Below are 18,828 nucleotides of genomic sequence, written 5' to 3'. Positions count from 1 at the left end.
AAAAAGGACCTGGAGACACTTTCAGCTCTGCTCCAGCTCTTCAGGTTTTGCTTTCCACCCTGGGAGACAGGAGTGAGCATTGCACACATAATTGCAAGTCCTGTGCAGGGGAATTCTGTGGCAGGCTTCTCCTCAGGGGTCCTCCAGGGCTCTGGAGCCAGCTCAATCCTTTGCAATTACTAATTCCTTCACTTTAATTGCTGATTCTTGATGCTAAAAAGTGCTTTGGAGATTAATTCCATTTTTACTTAACAGATGACTCCGTGAGAGCCAGGGATGCTCCAGCCACACTCAGTCCCCAGCAGTCAGCAGTGGGAGAGGCCAGCCCTGGATGTGGCCTGTCACTGACGGGAGGCACTGGACACACAGAGCCAGCTCTGTCCTGTAGCTCCTGCCATATCCACTGGATCTCCAGAGCCCAGAGTGACTCAGGCACTGCTGATGGCGAGCAGCAGTCAGGGTGAGGGGCAGGTGAGGCTAGACCTGGGAGACCTCTCCAGCAGCCTCAGCTTGAGCAGATCCTCAGGGAAGGTCTCGCCAGAGCAAGAGATTCCAAAACCAAGAAGTCCTGGAGCAATGCTGGAGTGTCAATCAAGGATGTCCTCCTGCTCAGGTGACAGGGAACCCAGAACAGGGCACAGCCAGAACAGGGGGAAAACAGGAGCAAAGCTGCTGCCAGCAACCGGGGCCTTACCACTAGAGAGCTCTGCACAAACCCAAACCCACCCGAGAACAAACTTCACCAAGCAAGAGCCCCAGGGAAGCCAAGAAAAGCTGCACCTGCCCTGGTGAACAGCACTCTCCCAGAAATGCAGCGGTGCATTGGCAACCAAGCAGATAAAAGATGTTACCCGAGTGCAAAGCATTAATTGTTTTAATTGCTGCTATTATGGCTGCCAGGCTTTGGTTGCTCACACACCCAATAACAGGTGAGTGAGGATGACTCGTGCTGAGAGAAGCTGGATATGAGCCAACTCCCACACCCTCCATTGGACCAGCCATGGGTAAAATTCCACTCCAAGGATGAGGGCAGAGTGTCTACAGCAACATCCCCTCCAGTCCCTGAGCCTCCCAGCCCGCCAGGCATCTCCTTTCCCCAAACACCCTCACTGCCCCTTTCTCTCACCTCCTGTTGCACAGGTCTGGGGCTGCGAGATCCTTTCCACCTCCCCTTTGGCTCAGGAGATATTCCCATCATGTCCATGGGCCAGGAGCCAGGGATGCACACCACACCACACCACAGGAAACACCCCAGCAGCTCACCAGCTACAGATTCCAATTCTGGGGATGACGTACCTCCCCGAGCAGACTCACCATCCTCATCTGTCTGGAATATCACCTCCTTGCCCTCCTTGCGCCCCTCAGGATTGGAGAGGATGAGTTTGACGTGGATATTCTTGTAGGGCAGCAGGTTCTTGATGGTGTAGCGGTTGGCATTCCGCTCCATCTTCACACACTCCTGGAAGGTCTGGTTGTGGCCGCTGCCCACAAAGTAGCGGTAGCACAGGGACACGGTGTAGGTGTGGCAGCGGGTGAGGTTGTAGCCCAGTGGCTCCCATTGCAACGTCAGCTGCCGGGACTGGATTTCAGAGAAAGCCAGGCCTTTGAGGGCTCGCATGGGCTCTGTGGGGGAAGAGAGATGGGAGAGGTGAGTGAGGAGGCAAACATCTCATAAGGGAAAACCTTTTTACAGCATGAGGACAAAAGGGACGAGTGCAGAGAGCAACCTTGACTGCAAAACTGGGATCAGCCCCAGCACAGGATACTGCTGCCCTGCAGACAGGGCTGGGGACACCACTGGGGACATCTCTCAGCCACCAACCTTGCAGGGACAGCAGCCCCCACAGGCTCATCATTCCCTGTGGAGGCAAAGCAGGGTACCAGCCCCACAAGCCGCCCCAAATACCCAGAGAAAGGTGCCCGTGCCACGGGAGCCCTCGTGCTGTCATCAAGCCCAAGTCAGGCTCTCCAGACAAGAGGGACCAAGTGCCATCTGTGGGAGGGAGTTTAATCATCTCTAATGGCAGTGAAAGGGAGAAGCTAACAAGGGACGCCTCTGCCAGCAGTGCACACACACAGACACACACACACTGGTACCTTGGGTCAGCTCCTCTCCTCACCGTAGGAAGGGGGAGGGCCCGGGGTGCCAGGAGCTCTCCCGAGGGATGCCACGGGACCCACCTGCACACTTGGTGCGGCTGATGAGGGGTGGCCCCGGCTTGCCAGTGCCCCCCTCGCCGGGCCGGGTGAGCAGGACGCTGATCTCGTACTCCGTGTCGGGGTCCAGGTGCCAGAGCTTGTAGGTCTGCATGTTAACAGCATGGACCTCTGACCAGGGCCCCGAGGTCATGCGGTACTCGATCTCCTTGCGCACGATGGGGCCGTCGCCGATGATGGAGTTGGTGTTGAGCTGGATGATGAGGTAGGTGGAGCCGGCCCGGAGCAGCTGGGGGGGGGCGATGGGGGTGGGGGGCTCTGGAAGAGAGCACAGAAGGGGCAGGTGGAGCATCCCTAGAGGCAGGCCACAGCTGGCACAACCACAGGTACCATGGTTTTATGTTATTGTTTAGAGGCTGCAGTTGACATGTTTCCAGTGTCTTTTCCCACACCAACCCACCACACTCAGGCTGGAGAAGAGAATCTTTGGAGTGACCTAATTGTGGCCTTCCAGTATCTGAAGGGGCTACAAAAGAGATGGAGAGAGACTTTTTACAAGAGCATATAGTGACAGGACAAGGGGGGATGGCTTCACACTGATACAGAGTAGGTTTAGATCAGATACTAGGAAAAGATTCTTCCCTGTGAGGGTGGGGAGGCCCTGGCACAGGTTACCCAGAAAAGCTGTGGCTGCTCCATTCCTGCAAGTGTCCAAGGCCAGGCTAGAGACAGCTCTGAGCATCCTGTTCGAGTGGAAGGCGTCCCTGCCCATGGCAGGGGATGGGGCTAGATGAGCTTTAAGGTCCCTTCCAACCCAAACCATTCTGGGACTCATGCTGCAGAGCACAGAACAAACTCAGATTCCCTACCCAGAGGATGTGGGAGTCACCCAAGTACAGGAAGCATCAATCCAGTATTCAAACTTCAGTCTGTGCCTGTGCCCTCCATCACTTTCAGAAGGCTGTAACAGCTGCAATAGGGTTTAATCTGATCAAACCTTAATTATCTTCATAAGTCACACAGCTCAGCGTGGTGCCGCACAGTTTCACCATAATTAATTAATTCCCACCTACTGCAATCAAAAATAAATGATCTAAGGCTACCGGGAAAGAGAGTTTCTGGCTTTATGCTGCACAGTCCACGTTTAGCAACTCATCCACAGCGAGAAACTGCAACCCCAGTGTCCCGGCCATCCCACCTTCCTCTGCACACAGCAGAGCAGGGGTGGCCCGTGCATGGCCCAGAGTGGGCGAGGGCAGCTCACCCACCTTTGACGATGAGCTCGGCGAAGTTGGAGACGCCGGCGCCACGGGCGGACTGGGTGACACAGCGGTACAGGTCCTGCTCCGCCTGGGACACTGCGTCCAGCTGGAAGGTGGCCAGGAAGCGCCGGTGGCTGATGTGCTTCACCGAGGCTGCAGGGACCAGCTCGCCGCTCTGCCTCTGCCCACAGGACACACGGGGTGTCACAGGAGGCACGGTGGCACCTCCGGAGCCACCACGGCTGGCCCCAAACGACATCTGCTTAAAAGCAGGGGGATCTCCCTTCTCCCACCGTGTCCAGCGGGGTTTTTGCCACAGGAAAGCCGTGTGTCCGGCTGGCTGTGGCGGTTTCACCACCACCACCCCTCACCTGCATGAGGAAGCGCTCAGCCTCGGCAGCCTTGCCAGCAGCCACGCACTGGAAGGTGGCGTTTTGTCCCGCGTTCACCTCCACGTCACCCAGGCGGGAGAAATGGGGCGCTTTCGCTGCCAAGGGACAAAGCGAGGGGTGAGGGAGGACCTGAGCTCCAAGGCCCCACAGCAGCACTGCTGCAAAAATCCCTCCACACCCAAAAACCCACCCAGGATGTCACAGCTGAGCCGAGCCTGCTGCCCACCCTCACAGCCTGGCTCTGAGTGAGACACGTGCTCCTGTCCCCACAGCCCCCCCAGTGTCCCAGGGAGGGATGAGCCTTTCTCTCCAGCATCCCGCAGTGCTGGTGCCAGATGCTGGGTATGGGATTGATAGAGGGGGCAGGTCTCCTGTCCAGTCTGGAAGAAACAGGGATGACCCCAAGAGCCAGTGTGTTGGGACAGTCTGAGATTTTGGGTCCCCACCAGCCTGTGTGGCTCCTCTTGATGAGGAGGACACTCAGTCTTTGTGCTCAGTCTGTGCTTTTCCAAGGTTTTATAAAAACTAATGTTGGAACTGGTGGGGACAGGGACGGAGATGTAAAAAAGGAGCCTCAGGGGTGGGTGCCCAGGAGATGAAGCTCCACCAGCCCAGGTAACATCAGGACACCCAGGTGCCACCAGGCTGCACCCTGGCATTAGGCCCTCCACTATCCCCAGGACCACCCCAATGGACACCAGCTCCAAGCCCTGCTGCCCAGCCCAGCCCAACAGCATCCCCCCCTTAGGTCCCATCCTACAGCACTCACAGCATGGATAATTCAGGAGCAAAATGTCATCCAGGCCCAGGTACCCCCTGCGCTCGCTGGAAACCACCGCCTCGAAGAGCACCTGCGGCACCGAACAGGGGTCATCCATGGCCAGGGGCTCGGGGCTGGGGCCAGGGGGGGCTGCTGGGGCCAGGGGGGCTGCTGGGGCCAGGGGGTGCTGCTGGGGCCAGGGGGCTGCTGGCCTCACCTGATACTCGCTGGGCCAGAACAGGCTGACTGCCAGCTCTGCCTGGTGCCACTGGCGGCCGTGTGAGCCGGACGCGTTCCAGACGGCGCTGCCCACCAGGCCCCCAGTGACCCGCACGTAGGCACTGAGCGTGCCGGGGCTGTGGCCATCCCGGCTGAACATGAAGTAGCTGAACTGGAGGCAGTGGGTGTCATTCTCACTCAGTGCTTGGAGGAGCAGGTGAGCCTTCTGGCCCGGGGTGTGCTGAGAGGAGTTCACCATCAGGTAGGAGCCTGGGGCAGCAGGGGAGAAGGGGGAAGAGAGTAGAGTCACTATGAGGATGGTGAAGGGTCTGGAGGGGCCATACACAGGGCGGCTGAGGGCACTCGGTGTGTGCAGCTGGAGCAGAGCACACTGAGGGCAGAGCTCAGGAATCTGCAGCTCCTCCCGAGGGGCAGCTCCGATCTCTGCTCCCTGGGACAGGGACAAGAACGAGGGAACAGCTGGAGCTGGGCCAGGGCAGGCTCAGGCTGGAGATCAGGGAAAGGTTCTTCCCTCAGCGAGAGGGTGCTGGGCACTGCCCAGGCTCCCCAGGGAATGGGCACGGCCCCGAGGCTGCCAGAGCTCCAGTAGCGCTTGGAAACCGCTCCAGGGATGGACAGGGGGGATTGTTGGGGGTCTGGGCAGGGACAGGGGCTGGACTGGATGATCTCTGTGGGTCCTCCCCAACTAAGGAGACTCTATGATTCTAATCCTCCTGTTCCACCTCTCCTGAGCTTTGCCAGCAAGGATAAAGAAGGTGGAGGATATGGGACCACAAAGATGCCCATGTTCCCCAGGGCACTGGTCCATGACAGCCCATGAAGATGTGCAGGACAGGAGGGACCTGGGATGGACTCAGGGACAGATGACTTTTGGGCAGCAGCAGGACACTGCGATGGGACCTGGCTGCTGGATGAGGAGGATCAGAGCTGCTGCCTCCCCAGGGCACCGGGGTTAGGAAAGGCTCCAATGTTACCCTCCTTTAACTCTCACAGCTTTAGCTGCATCAATCCCCCTCCCCAGCCAGGCCCCAGCTGTCTAACTCCATTCCCAGCTCCTCGTATCATTTACCACACAGTTGTCACCATGTTTAAACTGTGCTCAGCAGGCACTCACAGGGGGAAAACCTCGTTGGCTTAATGAGCAGCAGCAGCATTCCAGCTGTCAGAGATGCCTAGGATGTCATTCCCAGACCTGCCCCACCACCAGACGCCACTGGGATCCCACCTCCCACCACCCAACATCACCAGCAGCAAAACCAGGAGACCCAGCACAGCCTTGAAGCTGTACTTATAGGGCAGGCAGGATGACAATCCCAAAGGGGATCCCAAAGGCATCATCATTCCCTTTTCCTGCACACTCCAACCCAGGCAGTCTGGAGGCAGGAGGAGGATGCAGGAATCCCAGCCCTTCATGGCAGCTCCCAGACAGAGCTCTGGACAGTCCCAGAGCTGTGGGGCTGGCATACAGGATGGATGGGATACAGGATCCTCCCCCTCACCAAAGGCAAAGGGAATATTTATCTCCATTTTAATACCAGCAGAAGCTGTAAGTAACAAAGCTGGACCATTTATTCAAGCCTACCATTGTTTTCCTGACAGTCAGTGCTTCGTTTTTAATTAATTCTAAACTCAGGCGCTTTCCTCCCATCGACTCCCACTGAGCAGCTCCAATAAAAGCCTAACAAAGGTGAAGGGGAATTGTAGGGGGCACCCATCCACTGCCCCAGAGTTTGGGACCTGCACCTGGGGGGACCCTGAAACACCCAGAGGGTCACAGCACAAGCTGGGGTGACACGGTGCCAGTACCCAGTGCATTCTTCAGGGACAGGAGCTGGGGCAAGGGAAAGAAATCCCAAAAAGGGAAATTTTCACCACACTGCTGACGACCCGTGTGGCTGCCTGGCCCTACCAGCCCCTTGGGGTGGCTATTCAGGGTGAAATAAAACGATGACAATTTATTTTCTCAGAGTCCAGCACAGCTCGTTTCACACACCAAGGGGAAGCCTCTATGTCCATGCTTCTCTTTTTTCTCCTCTCATTTCCCCCAGCAAAATTACTTCTGCTCTAATGAGATCAACCCTATTTGGTCCAGGCAACAGCAGAGTGGAGAAAGACCATTGACCCACCCCATGCCAGGGGACATCTCCCAAAAGCCACCTCATTAAAGAATGAGCTCTCGTTAACAAACACAGGCCCTTCCTCTGCCCTCCCTTTACAAACAAAAAGCCACAGGACCAAAATAAAGAGGCCAAGACTAAAATTAAACGACTGACGGGCTATTTTAAAATACAGAAAATGCCCGTAAGATCACCTGGGAGCAGGGATGCACCTGAGCATCCCTCATCGGGCAGGGCTTCCTACACACACTATTTTCTCCTCTTAATTTTCCTCCTGGTGTTGCAGCATTGGGAAAAGCAGGTTTCAACCCCTCTCCTTTGTGCTAATTTTATCCTCCTCTGCTGTAAATATCTAGCATGAGCCTGAAGCCCGGGGTGTGGGTTGCATTTCTTTTATAAATATAAGAGAAGCAGAGGTACTTCAAACTGCCAGAGGGTAGAGTTGGATGGGATATTGGGAAGGAATTGTTCCCTGGGAGGGTGGGCAGGGCCTGGCACAGGGTGCCCAGAGAAGCTGTGGCTGCCCCATCCCTGGAAGTGCCCAAGGCCAGCTGAAGCTCTGCTTGCCCAGAGAGGGAAGGGGCAGCTCTTCGTATCGTGCTGCCCATCCCAAGGGTCCTGCCACTGCATCCCTCCAGGGAAAACCCAAACAGCCCCCCAAGAATAGGAGGAAGAACCCACTCCCTCTGCTTCCCTGTCTCAATGAGTTTTTCCTCCTACAAAATCACCGAGAGATAAAAATAAATTTAAAAAAATTTCCAAGAGCTATTAGAAGGCAGGGAAGGCAGGCAGGATGACAGGGAGAGGGCGGCACTGCCAGACAAGAGGTGCCAGGGGACCAGGTCTGAGCACTGCAGCATGTGTCTCCAGGAAATCCTGCTGGAAGATGAAGCTGACATGTGGCGGATCCTTCTCCATGTCAGAGCCAGCACAGGAATCAGGGAACCACTCCCCACTTCTGTGCTGAGCATCTCCCAAAGCTGCCCCAGACCCAAAGGCTGATCTCCTACCACCACAGTGTCCTTGGACACACTGCAGCAATTCCCATGAGAGCAAACAATGAGGCTTAGTGGTTCAAGAGTTTTATGGATGTGCAGCAGGAGCTGATTGGGAAGCGGTGCTGGAGCTGAAAGCTGAAGGAGCAAGTCCTTGGATGGGATGGGGAGACATCTGAGCTCTTCTGGGTGGAGACAACAGCTCAGTCCCCCCCAGCACAGGGACAGGGCTGCGCAGGGACACAGCAGCATATGCAGCAGCTCCATGCACTGAGAAGCTCCGATGCACAGGGGAATTCCCAATGTTCGTGAAGGAAAATCTAGGAAAAAGCACATTTGAGGAAAAAACCCACCCACAAATATGTTGTTTTAATATTTTGAGTGACGGACCTCAGAGCCCCTTTCAGTGCCAAAAGAGACTCCAGGAGAGCTGGAGAGGGACTGGGGACAAGGCATGGAGGGACAGCACACAGGGAATGGCTTCCACTGCCAGAGGGCAGGGCTGGATGGGATCTGGGGAAGGAATTGTTCCCTGGCAGGGTGGGCAGGGGCTGCCATGGAATTGCCAGAGCAGCTGTGGCTGCCCCTGGATCCCTGGCAGTGCCCAAGGCCAGGCTGGACATTGGGGCTGGGAGCACCTGGGACACTGGGAGGTGTCCCTGCCATGGCTGGGAGTGGAATTGGATGAATTTTAAGGTCCCTTCCAATCCAAGCTAGTCTGAGATTGCAGGCTCACACCTGCCTTACCCAGCTCCCTGCAGCTGCTCCTTTAAAAAAGGAACAATAAAGAGATGATAAAAAAAACAATAATCACGATTGCAATGTGGGAGAGACCCATCTGTCATCTTTAGGTGAAAGAGAGACAAGTCAAGAGAAGTGGGGGGGAAACCCCAAACCAAACAAGAAAGCAAGAAGAGAGTGGGATGGAAAGGTAGCAGCAGGTGGCTAGCAGCCAGTACCCGCTCCAATAAATCCTATACTCCTTGAAACTGGCTGATCTCCAGTAAAAACTCATTTTAATCTGAGACCACGAGACTCTTTGGAAAGTGCTCCCTGGAGAGGCCCTGGCGCTGTGAAATGCCTTTGATCCCCTGAGCTGCTGCAAGGACTGAGGGGGTGATGGGACTGCAGGAGTCTCACGCACAGCTCCCCACCCCAAACAGGGTAAAACCACCCAAAAACGGGGTCCCTGCACCCCCTGGTTCCCCCAGACCATAACTAAGACCATCTACCTGGTCTTAGGGGAGCTACAGGGACAAGCATCCTCTTCCCAGGGTGAACTGCAATGTTCACACCATCCAACCTGAGATGTCACATCCACTTCCCCATCAGTCCTGCAGTTTATCCCTGAAACTCTTTGTTCCTCAAGTAGGGAGAGAAGCCCCATTCCATTCAACCCTCCAGCCCCCCTGCAAGACCCCAGGCTTTAAACTCAGGCAGTTCACTGAAGATTTTAAACTACAGCTGAATTGAGCAGGAAACTCGACTAATTACAGGTTTCAGACTCCATCACAAGCCACCTCAACTCCCAGCTCTGCTTTCCCCAGGAAACTCCCCCTCCCCGGACACACACCAATTAAGATAGCTCAGTTTAAAGCAATTACTTGGAAAAATCATCAAGGGAGGAGCACGGATATGTCAGCAGATCCCTGAGGGCTGTTTGCCCTCGCCCAGCACCTAGGACATGCCAGGAGGGACAGGATGGAAGGCAAAGGTGATGGGGAAAGGCAGGGGTCGAGGAGAGTTAGTGGAGTGGAAAAGCCAAACTAAGCCCTGGCATGAACAAGGCACAAGATAAACAGCTGGAGGCAGGTTGATGGAACAGTAAAGAGTTTCCTATAAAGCAGCTAATATTTTAATAAATAGAAAAGGTTATTTTACTGCTGAGCTGTAAACCAGCTCTCCTGTCTTCCTGCCCACCCTCAGCACAGGACATGGCCTTCAGGATCAGGCAGGACCCAGCAGCCCCAAAAACAAGGAGCATCCCACATCCAGTGAACCCCACTGAGCAAATGGGTTCAGGGACGACTCAAGGGGGTCACAGCAGGACAGAGATTGGAGCAGGGAGCGAGCAAAGCCCCCAGATACACCCAGGCATGGTACGAGGGGAGCTCCTCACAGCTCCCTGACTGGCTCTGCTCCCCCAGCCTGGCCTCCAGAGAGGACATGGACCCAGAAAACAACAAAAAGCAATTGAAAACCAATGAGATTTTTTAAAAAAAATCCCTTTTCATTTTCTTCCTTACCATTCCCAAGATTTTGGAGATGCATCCAACTCAGAAGCCCCTCCCCACATCTGCAAAAGCCAGATATTATTTTTCCCCCATCTCCCACATAACCAGGGAGAAGCCAAGCCTAAAACACTGCAGGAATTAAACCAGGAGCCACATAGTCCAGCCCTGGTGTACAGGACACAGAGATCAGAGATGGGGTAGGGACAGAGGCTCCCAGGGACATGGGTTCCCCAGGACTCACCGTGAGGCAGGTCAGGGGTCAGGTGAGGCATCAGGTAACTGCGCAGGAGCTCCCAGTCGAAGTCATCGTCCTCGCCCTGGCTGTACTCACACTGGTTGGGGTCACTGTCCTCCTCGAAGGTGCAGCCAGCTGTGGGAACAGACCCATCAGCCCGTGAGCTCCCAGAGTAGCTGCTCCCTCCCCAGAATGCCACCAGGATGGTGTGATACCCCTGGAATGCCCCACCAGGAATTGTGTGACACCCCTGGAATGGTCCCCCAGGACAGTGTGGTACCCCTGGAATGCTGAGGGACTCCAGGCATTGCCCAAGGGCACCGTGAGCACGGGTCAGGTCCTGGGTGCTGCCAGGGTCCCAGGGCTCCTGTGCAGCTCCACCAGTGACACAAGCCAGGTCGCAGAGAAACCTCAGCAGCAGGATGCAGTTCTCAGCTTTCCTTCTCGAGGTAACACAAGAAGCTTCCTCCAAGAAACAGCATTTAGCTGTGGTGGCCACACAAAACTTGTGCTTTGACTCCAACCCTCCACCTGCCATGGCCTGATGTGAGTGTGGCAGCTCTGAGCCAGGACTTCCAATTCCCCTCAACGCAGCCCTGAGCCCCCGCCCCCGGCACTGCTGAGTCCTTTTGGCAGTTCTATTTTATTTCAGATTTATCATCTCCTGAGGGTCCAAGGGTGTTCACACTGCAGCTCCCTGGTCCACAGCGTGCTCGGCTGAGCATGGAGTGGGGGAGCAGATGCCAAAAGGCCACTTGTTCCCACAGGAGGTGACACAGAGAGATCCCCCCATCCCACCTCCCAGCCCAGCCCCATTTCCAGCTCCCCCATCCAGCCCTGGGGCTCGGGCCGGCTTTGCCATGGGGCCAGCGGGGGGGGTTGGTTCACACTGCCCCATTGTCCCATTAAACCCACGATTACAGGCACCAGGGCACAGCGCTAATTAACGGCCCGGCTGACGAGGGGCCCCGGGAAGCCCTGAGCAAGCGGAATGAACAAAAGCAAATATCCCCTAATGGGCCGGCAGGAAAACAGAGCTGGGCCAAGGGATTATTTCTGCTGTTTTCTTCCCATTTTATCCCAAATTACATCAGTAATTCCCCCCGCCACCCGGGGATTTGGCAGTTAATGGCCTCGCTGCCGGCATGGGTTGTGCTTCCCTGTGCTCAGGGATGCTTGGATGCAACACTTAGTCAAATACGAGTCCAAACACTGGGAAAAAAGCCCATAAGATGCCTAGGAAATTTCAATTCCCAACTCTTTCATATGTAAGAAGACATTTGTGGCTTTTTCCACCCCTTTGCACTCATTTTTTAAAGCACGAGGGCACATTCCAGATTCCAGGCTCCGTCACCAACTGTTTTTTCCTCTCAGAGCCATAAGAAACTTCTTTTTTAAAAAGTGTAAGCAAATTCTCTCCTATTCATATGTCTGGAGGCACTGAGACATCACAGCTTTCTTAAAGCCCTTCCCGAAATGGAGCGTCTGTCCAGCCCACGTGCGGATGTGCCCCCGCACCGCAGCCCCTGGTCCTCAGCTCTCACCACGAGACGTGTCAGATTTTAGAGTCTGGAACTTGGCTGCACTTTCTAACGGGAGGAAAAGCACAAATCTGTCAAAATTTTCCAGGAAGGAAGGAAAATAAAATAAATTTCAAAATAAAACAGTGTCAGAGACTAAGTGCCAAGTGATTTAAAAGAAAAAAAAAGCCCAAGTGTTTCTTTCCAAGATCTGCAGAGCGGGATATTCTGGGAGGCAGAAATTTGTTCTTGGGGGATTTTTTTTTGGCCTGAGAAACCAGAGCAGAGACAAACAATGTTTCAGGCTGGCAGAGCCCCATTTCCCCGGGAAAAGTGCTTCCTTCACCCCCAATAAACTATTCCCAGCCGTTGAAAACATCATGAAATATGCACCCTCCTCCTCATCCTGGACTTCAGGTCCCCCCACCCAAATCCCACTGCCACCCCCAGCGCAGCCACTGCCACCAGCCCACGGCTCCATCACCCCACAGCTGCATCCTCGGCCACCCACGAGACGATGCCTGGGCTCCAGAAGTTTAAAATGCAATTATAGAGCAGATATTGTGCTGGCCAAGCTGATCCATCTCCATCCTCGGACAGGTTTATTGCCATGGCTTTTCCCAGCACGAGCCTTCCCTCCCATCCACAGCACAAAACGAAGGCAGTTCCACCGGCCACTCCATTTCCCTGACTAATTTGTCCATGATTTGTACACACAGGGAAAAAAGCCAAAGGGTTTCACAGAGCTTTGGTTTCCATGACTTATGGGATGCTTCTGACACCACCTCTCCCCAGCCAAGGACAGGGATGGGAGAAGCTCAACCTCCAGCAGGTTCTCCCTCCTCATCACAAGATTAAGGGCATAAAAATTAGCACCTGAGCAATTAAATGCCAACAGCCCACCTCCACAGGGGGTGGCTGGAGGTGCTCCAGCAGCTGTGGAAAGTCAGAGGAGGGCAGGGAGGCTGCAATCCGAAATATCCATCTGCAGCAGCGGGAGGGTTATTCCATCCCAAGGGCAGCAGGACAGGGACTGCTCTGGGTATGGATACGCCCTGAGAACGAACCAAGGAGCCCCCAGCTCCCGGAGCTGGCTCCAGGCCAGAGCAACAGCAGCTCCGGGCGTGGAGGTGAAGGCAGCAAGCGCGGGAGGTGAGATCCCAACGCGACAGCAGCTAAAAATACTGCAGGGAGCTGGGGGTCTGCCCCCGGGGGTGAGAGGTGTCTGAGACACAGCCCGAACACCCCAAAGCTGCCCAATCACTCCAAACATAGAGCCTGCCCCATGCACGAGAGGCAGCCTGTGCCAAGGATGAGACGTGGCCCATTGAATACCCCACACAAAACCCCCGTAGCATCACAGCGTTCCAGGGCAGAGGGGGATGGGCACCAACACAGGCGTTTAACACCAAATGGACCAGAATATTTTTTAAAAGAAAGAAAAAAAGAGGTGGTTTGAGAGATTTGCTAAGGAGATGGAGACCTGTGCTGCTCTGCCTCCTCCAGTTACTGCTGCCACCTCCGTGGATCCACCATGTGCCCAGGCAGAAGGGCGCAGAGGGACAGGCACCAATGTGGAGGTTAAACACCAGATGAAGCAAAATTGTTTGAAAGAAAGCAAAAACAGGTGGCTTGAGGGGTTTGTCAGGGAGCCTGGTAGCAGGCTCAGCATTCCCCCGGGTACCACTGGAACACCAGGGCATGCTGAGGGAGCAGAGGTATGGGCACCAACATGAGCGTTAAACACCAGATGGACTAAATTTTCTTGAAAATAAAAATAAGGAGGTGACTTAATGGATTCACCAGGGAGGAGGGCACCGCTGCCACTCAGCATCCCCCTCTACAGGGATGGAGAGGAGGAAGTCTGGGGAGGGACTAGTGATTCACAAAGAAGAGGGAGAAAAAGAAAGACCAAACAGCCAAGTACAAAGGACAGCATCTAATTAATTCTCCGTGGCCACCAAGGAACGTGGCCGCCTGCCCACAGCCCACCCCGCACTCTTTCATCCACAGAGTCTACGCTGCACTCGCTTCTAAGTTAATTACACACTTAAACCTTTCCTGTTTAACCTCCTGCACCATGGGACATGATCCATGGCTTCTCTTGCCTTTTATCGAGCAGCCTTGAGAAGGCTCCTGTGCCAAAGGGCAGCCCAGCACCATGTGGGATTGGGATCACAGCCGGCACCATCTGGGATGGCAGGATTGCGCTCTCCCCCACCCAAAATTCTCTGGGGTATCAGCTGATGAGAATGATACACCAATAATGTTCCAAAATGGGGACAGGCCTTATGAAAAATGGGCTCTCATATCTAAACTTCAGCAAGTGCTGTTTCCCCAGAGCTACAAAATATAGTGCAGACACTCAGACCTGATGGGAAAAAGCCTATTTTGCTCCTACTCTGGCTTAGCTAAGACTGGATCAGCCCCACGGTCATCTCTGGGGTGCAGCATCTTGGGAGCACAAGCCACAGCACCCCATGGCACAGGCACCAGCCAGGGGAGATAACACTGGTCATCTTTCAGAGTCAAGATAATTTTTTTTATCCCTGGCCTTTTCCAGCAGCTCCAGTCCTCCACCCCAAGTAATTCTCAGCAAGAAATGGGGAGGATTCAGGTACCCACAGGACACATGACATACTGCTCTGGCAGCCAAGTGCAAACACCCTGCAGAGTGAGACCATCATATGACCATACCGAGATGTATCGGGGGTGAACAGAGCTCTCCTGCCATCAAATCCAGAGCTCCCACTGCCTCCCAGGAGAAGGGATGGAGCCAGAGGCTTGGCAGTTGTACACCCCAAACTATCACACCCATGACCTCTTCTCTTATATGCATCTAAGGAAGATGCTCTTTGTCTGCACCAAAGGATGAAGCTCTTTACACAGGGTAAATGGTCAATGAGCTGCTGCAAATGGGGAAAGCGAGACACAGAGGGGATGTGGTGAAGTCCCAGAACACTGGGACTGGCAGCCCGGGATCACCCCGGGGATGGCAGAGAGCCCGGGGAGCTGGGTTTGCTGGGATACAGAACCGCAGCTCCAGCAGATCCCGGCAAGGTGCCATCCCTTCCCCAGCACCCCCAGAGCAGAGCCAGCCTTCCACCTCCCAGATCCCAGCTGCTATTTAAAGTGCTGTCCTTGGCACACTCCTACAGGAACGTGCCCCAGGAAGGAAACGCTGGGAGTTGTTTCCCTCTGGGTGCTGGCAGACACAGGGGACAGGGAACACGTTCTGCAACTCTTCTAAAATTAGATGCACTTCTCAGCCAGTGAGATCCTGTACACAACACCCCATGGGCTCCCGGGCGAGGTTAAGGGATCCAGGATCATTTCCATCTGCAGGGGGCTCAGACTCCTGGGGCTGAGGCTGTTTGGCACTGAGGAATCCAGCTCAGTGGGAAAATCTAGACAGGGAGACGGTCCTGTGTGTCAGCACTCCAACATCTCACACTGACAGGGACCCCCCACCACACCAGGTACACCAACAGCTCCATGGCCAAACCCAAACACCCCAGGAGTTCACTGGGAGAACCTCTTCCAGCCCAGGCCAAGGGGAGCTGGATCTCTCCATAGCTGCACTTAGCACATGCAGAGGGTCTGGGGCACCAGCACAACAGTGAAAGTGTTTGTGTGCATCACTGCCTGGAGATGACAACAAACCCCTTCTCTGCTCCTCTGCTCCCCAGTTCTGCTAAAGAGAAATTTTTAAGAGAAATATCACTGATTTCTCAGCCCCGATAAAAGCTGATTGGAAAAATATGGAAAGCAGCACCATTAGAATTCTCACCAGTAGTTTGTTTGGTTCTCCAAATAATTTTAAATATTGTATATAATAGAAAAATAATTTGCTCAGCTGTAAGAAACATCAATTTGCAACTTGAAGCCTTGTATATTAGCCAGAGAAGCTAATGTGTAAACATTAGCAGCTCCAGGAACGCGTGGGGTTTGGCCAATGCAATTCCAGGGAGAGAGCAGCCAGATATTAAGACGGAGGATTTGCATAATAAGTCACTTATGCCTGATAACCTCAGTGTTTGGAACACGTAGGACTAGAGAACAATATCTATCTGCCAGCAACTACAGAAGACATAAATCTCCTTTTATCCTTTTGGTTTTTTTTGACTGGTAAAGACTCTATGGCTCTTGCCTGCAGGTTCCCCAAGGAGTTGTCAAACCTTCTGCAGCAAGTACCCAGACCCAGCAGCCTCTGAGGAACCCCAGGGATGGGGGAGATTTGGCAAATCTGGATTCATTACAGGCATTTTGAAGCAAACACAACCGGGAAAATACAACTCCGAAGATTCTGCAATGCCACAGGGATGGCTTGTGCTTGGGAAAGGACCAAATGTGCCATACATCATTGTGTGGTGAAAGTGCATTTAAAAGCAAAGGGGGAATAACTAAACTTGCAAGAATCCTCCCTTGGGGCAAATCCAGCTGCCAACTGCAGCTCCACATGCTTTTAGCTCCAGGGGGATCAGCACTCCTGGGACCAGGGTGCTGCATCACCCTGCTGCAGGCGGCACCAGGAATGTCTCACTGGAGTGCACCTCCCTGGCTGCTCTGGGCATGCTGGGGGACACAAGGCAGGAGGTTTTAGTTCCATGGCCAGAGAAGATGTGGGGATTTAACATCCCATCCAAGGGCTACTCGTGCCCAGCACCTGGATCCAGACAATTCTGTTCCCAAGGAAGGACCAACATCACTCAAACCCTACTCAAGAGAGGTCCTGTAGCACAAAAAGTACCCTCGAGCTGCACAGCCAAGAGGCCACTAACCTGCAGCACAAGTGCTTTAATAATGAACCATCACTTAATTAACGTCGTCAGTGCTGCCTCTTGGACTCTGTGGGAAGAAAAACAAGGCAGGAAACCTTTGGAAACCTCCGTCCTGCCGTTATCGATCGCTCCCTGTGCAATTACAGCTCGCAGGCTGCGGAGCTGTGTGACACCTTGGGGAAAAAAATAGGAACAAATCAAAAACTGGAAAAGGCAGGGGGAAGAAAGCTCATTTCTCCCCCTGGCTACTTTATTACTATCAGGTCCCCCAGGTCCCTGATGAGGACCATCCACCCCACATACCCAGAGAGACCAGGACCATGAGCCCTGAGGGGTGCACGCTGCTTTCAGGAGATGCCTAAGGACATGGAGATGCTCCCTTGGCACGAATTCAGGCCGGAAAAGCAGCTACCCAAGGACACAGCAGCATCACCAAAGCCCTGGGGGACTCCAACACCAGCTGCAGAAATCGTGGGAAAGACCAAGTTTTCCAAATCAACATCATTCTGCAGGGGATAAAAAGGGGGGAACCCTCAGTCTCCCCTCCCACAGCAGGTCCCACATCTCCACAATGATGGGTGCAGGAGCACAGTGCTGGCAGGCTCATCTTCCCGGAATGGAGCACTGGGAGGGCCTCGGGAGGCAGCTCCGAGGGTCATTCATGGCTTTCAGGGCAGAGCCCCCATGCAGCGACAGGGCTGCAGCATCCTCACCGTGCCCAGAGCCCCAGCCAACCCTGGGCAGGATGAAAGTGGGGAGAACAGGAATGAGGCTCAGTGCCATGCAAAATCCAGGTCACCGTCCTCCTCCTCCTTCCATGCCACCAGCAGAGCCAGGAACAGCAGTGTGGGCTGACTGATGTGGGGCTGGAAGGTGACAACGTGTGATGTGGGCACATCCATCACCAGCGCTGCGGTTTGGCCCAACCTCTGCTGTGGAATGGGAGGTTACAGGCAGGAGCCCTCATGGGAGGAATGAAAAGGAGCCCTGTGCCCAGCAGGTCTGTCGCAGCTCTGGGGAACATGCTGCACCATGCCAGGCACCCTTCAGCCACGCCAAGGTAAGGAAAAGGCAAATCAAGCCCAGAAAAGAAGAAGTTTGTTTTTACCAGTTTAACCATCGTTTACCAGTCCATGAATTTGGCTCAGCCACCCCAGTCATCACTGGCTTGGACATCCATCCATCCATCCATCCTGACCTGCAGCACCATCAATCCGTTCCAGCAAAAACTCTGGGATTACACTAAGTGTGCAGGAATGACTGAAAAGTGCTTGCAGTGCCAGAAGTGCACACAACACCGTGCAACCCCATGGGAGAACCACGAAACCCCAGTGCCCAGCACCTTCCACCTCCTCCCTGCACACATCCTGCCCCAGACAGATCCCAGCTCCCATCCAAGATCAGCTGCAGCCACCATTCCACGGGAAGAAAGGCAGGAGACAGCCCTCTTGCACAGAGAAATGTCATTCAGAGCCAGCAGCTCTCCAGACAGGAGTGAGAGAGGGTGAGAGACTAAATAAAAAGTTCAGCTGATATAAAGAGAAATAGCCCGACGCAGAGATGCACGGCTTTAGTTTAATATTGTTATAATCCAGGGAAAGCAGGCTGGTTGCTGGCTGCAGAAAATCAATGGGATATTATCACTCAGCAGACAGATGAAAATACAGTAAAAATAAGTAGAAATAATAACAGAAATAAGAGAGTCCTTGGGAAGAGCCACAGAAGGGCAGTGGCTGAACCTGCACCACGGGGAGAGTTCAGAGTCTGCCCTGGCAATGGGCAGGCTTCCAAAGTCACTCCCAAGCTGCTCCTTCCCCAAAAAACACACTGGAAAGCTCCAGCATCCATCTCCACAGGGTGCAGAGGCAGGTGCTACATTGACACCAAGACCACAGAACCAGATGTCCCAGTGAGGACCTTGAGGTGCCAGGGGGTGCCCAGGATCACCCACCTGTGCTAATTCAATTAACCACGTTGAAGCACCTGGTAATTAAGGAAAGAGCATTTCTGCAGCTAATTACCCAGGGTGTCAGTGTGCCTCTGCTAACGGGCAGGATGTGCTGGCAGGGGATGAGGACCTGTCACCCAAGGGTGTGTGGGGCTGTGACAGGTCTTCGTTCCCACGGGTGGGCTGC

General features: G+C 54.2%; 1 protein-coding gene across 4 annotated transcripts in view; it reads right to left on the bottom strand.

The window, feature by feature from the left end:
• Positions 1-18,828, bottom strand: part of PTPRU (protein tyrosine phosphatase receptor type U) — a 55,923-nt gene that overhangs the window by 30,010 nt on the left and 7,085 nt on the right. For all 4 annotated transcript variants that reach the window (XM_088178529.1, XM_088178530.1, XM_088178531.1 and 1 more), the window contains exons 2-8: positions 10,399-10,527; positions 4,789-5,060; positions 4,581-4,662; positions 3,791-3,906; positions 3,426-3,600; positions 2,182-2,475; positions 1,315-1,623 (exon numbers count right to left, since the gene is read on the bottom strand). In XM_088178529.1, the coding sequence (XP_088034655.1) occupies positions 1,315-1,623; positions 2,182-2,475; positions 3,426-3,600; positions 3,791-3,906; positions 4,581-4,662; positions 4,789-5,060; positions 10,399-10,527 (1,377 nt within the window). The remainder of the gene's footprint in view (positions 1-1,314; positions 1,624-2,181; positions 2,476-3,425; positions 3,601-3,790; positions 3,907-4,580; positions 4,663-4,788; positions 5,061-10,398; positions 10,528-18,828) is intronic.

The sequence above is a fragment of the Sturnus vulgaris genome, chromosome 24 (genome assembly GCF_052056855.1).
Source record: "Sturnus vulgaris isolate bStuVul1 chromosome 24, bStuVul1.hap1, whole genome shotgun sequence".
NCBI lineage: Eukaryota > Metazoa > Chordata > Aves > Passeriformes > Sturnidae > Sturnus > Sturnus vulgaris.
Note: the sequence above shows the minus strand (reverse complement) of the source record. Positions and strands in the feature narration are given on the sequence as shown.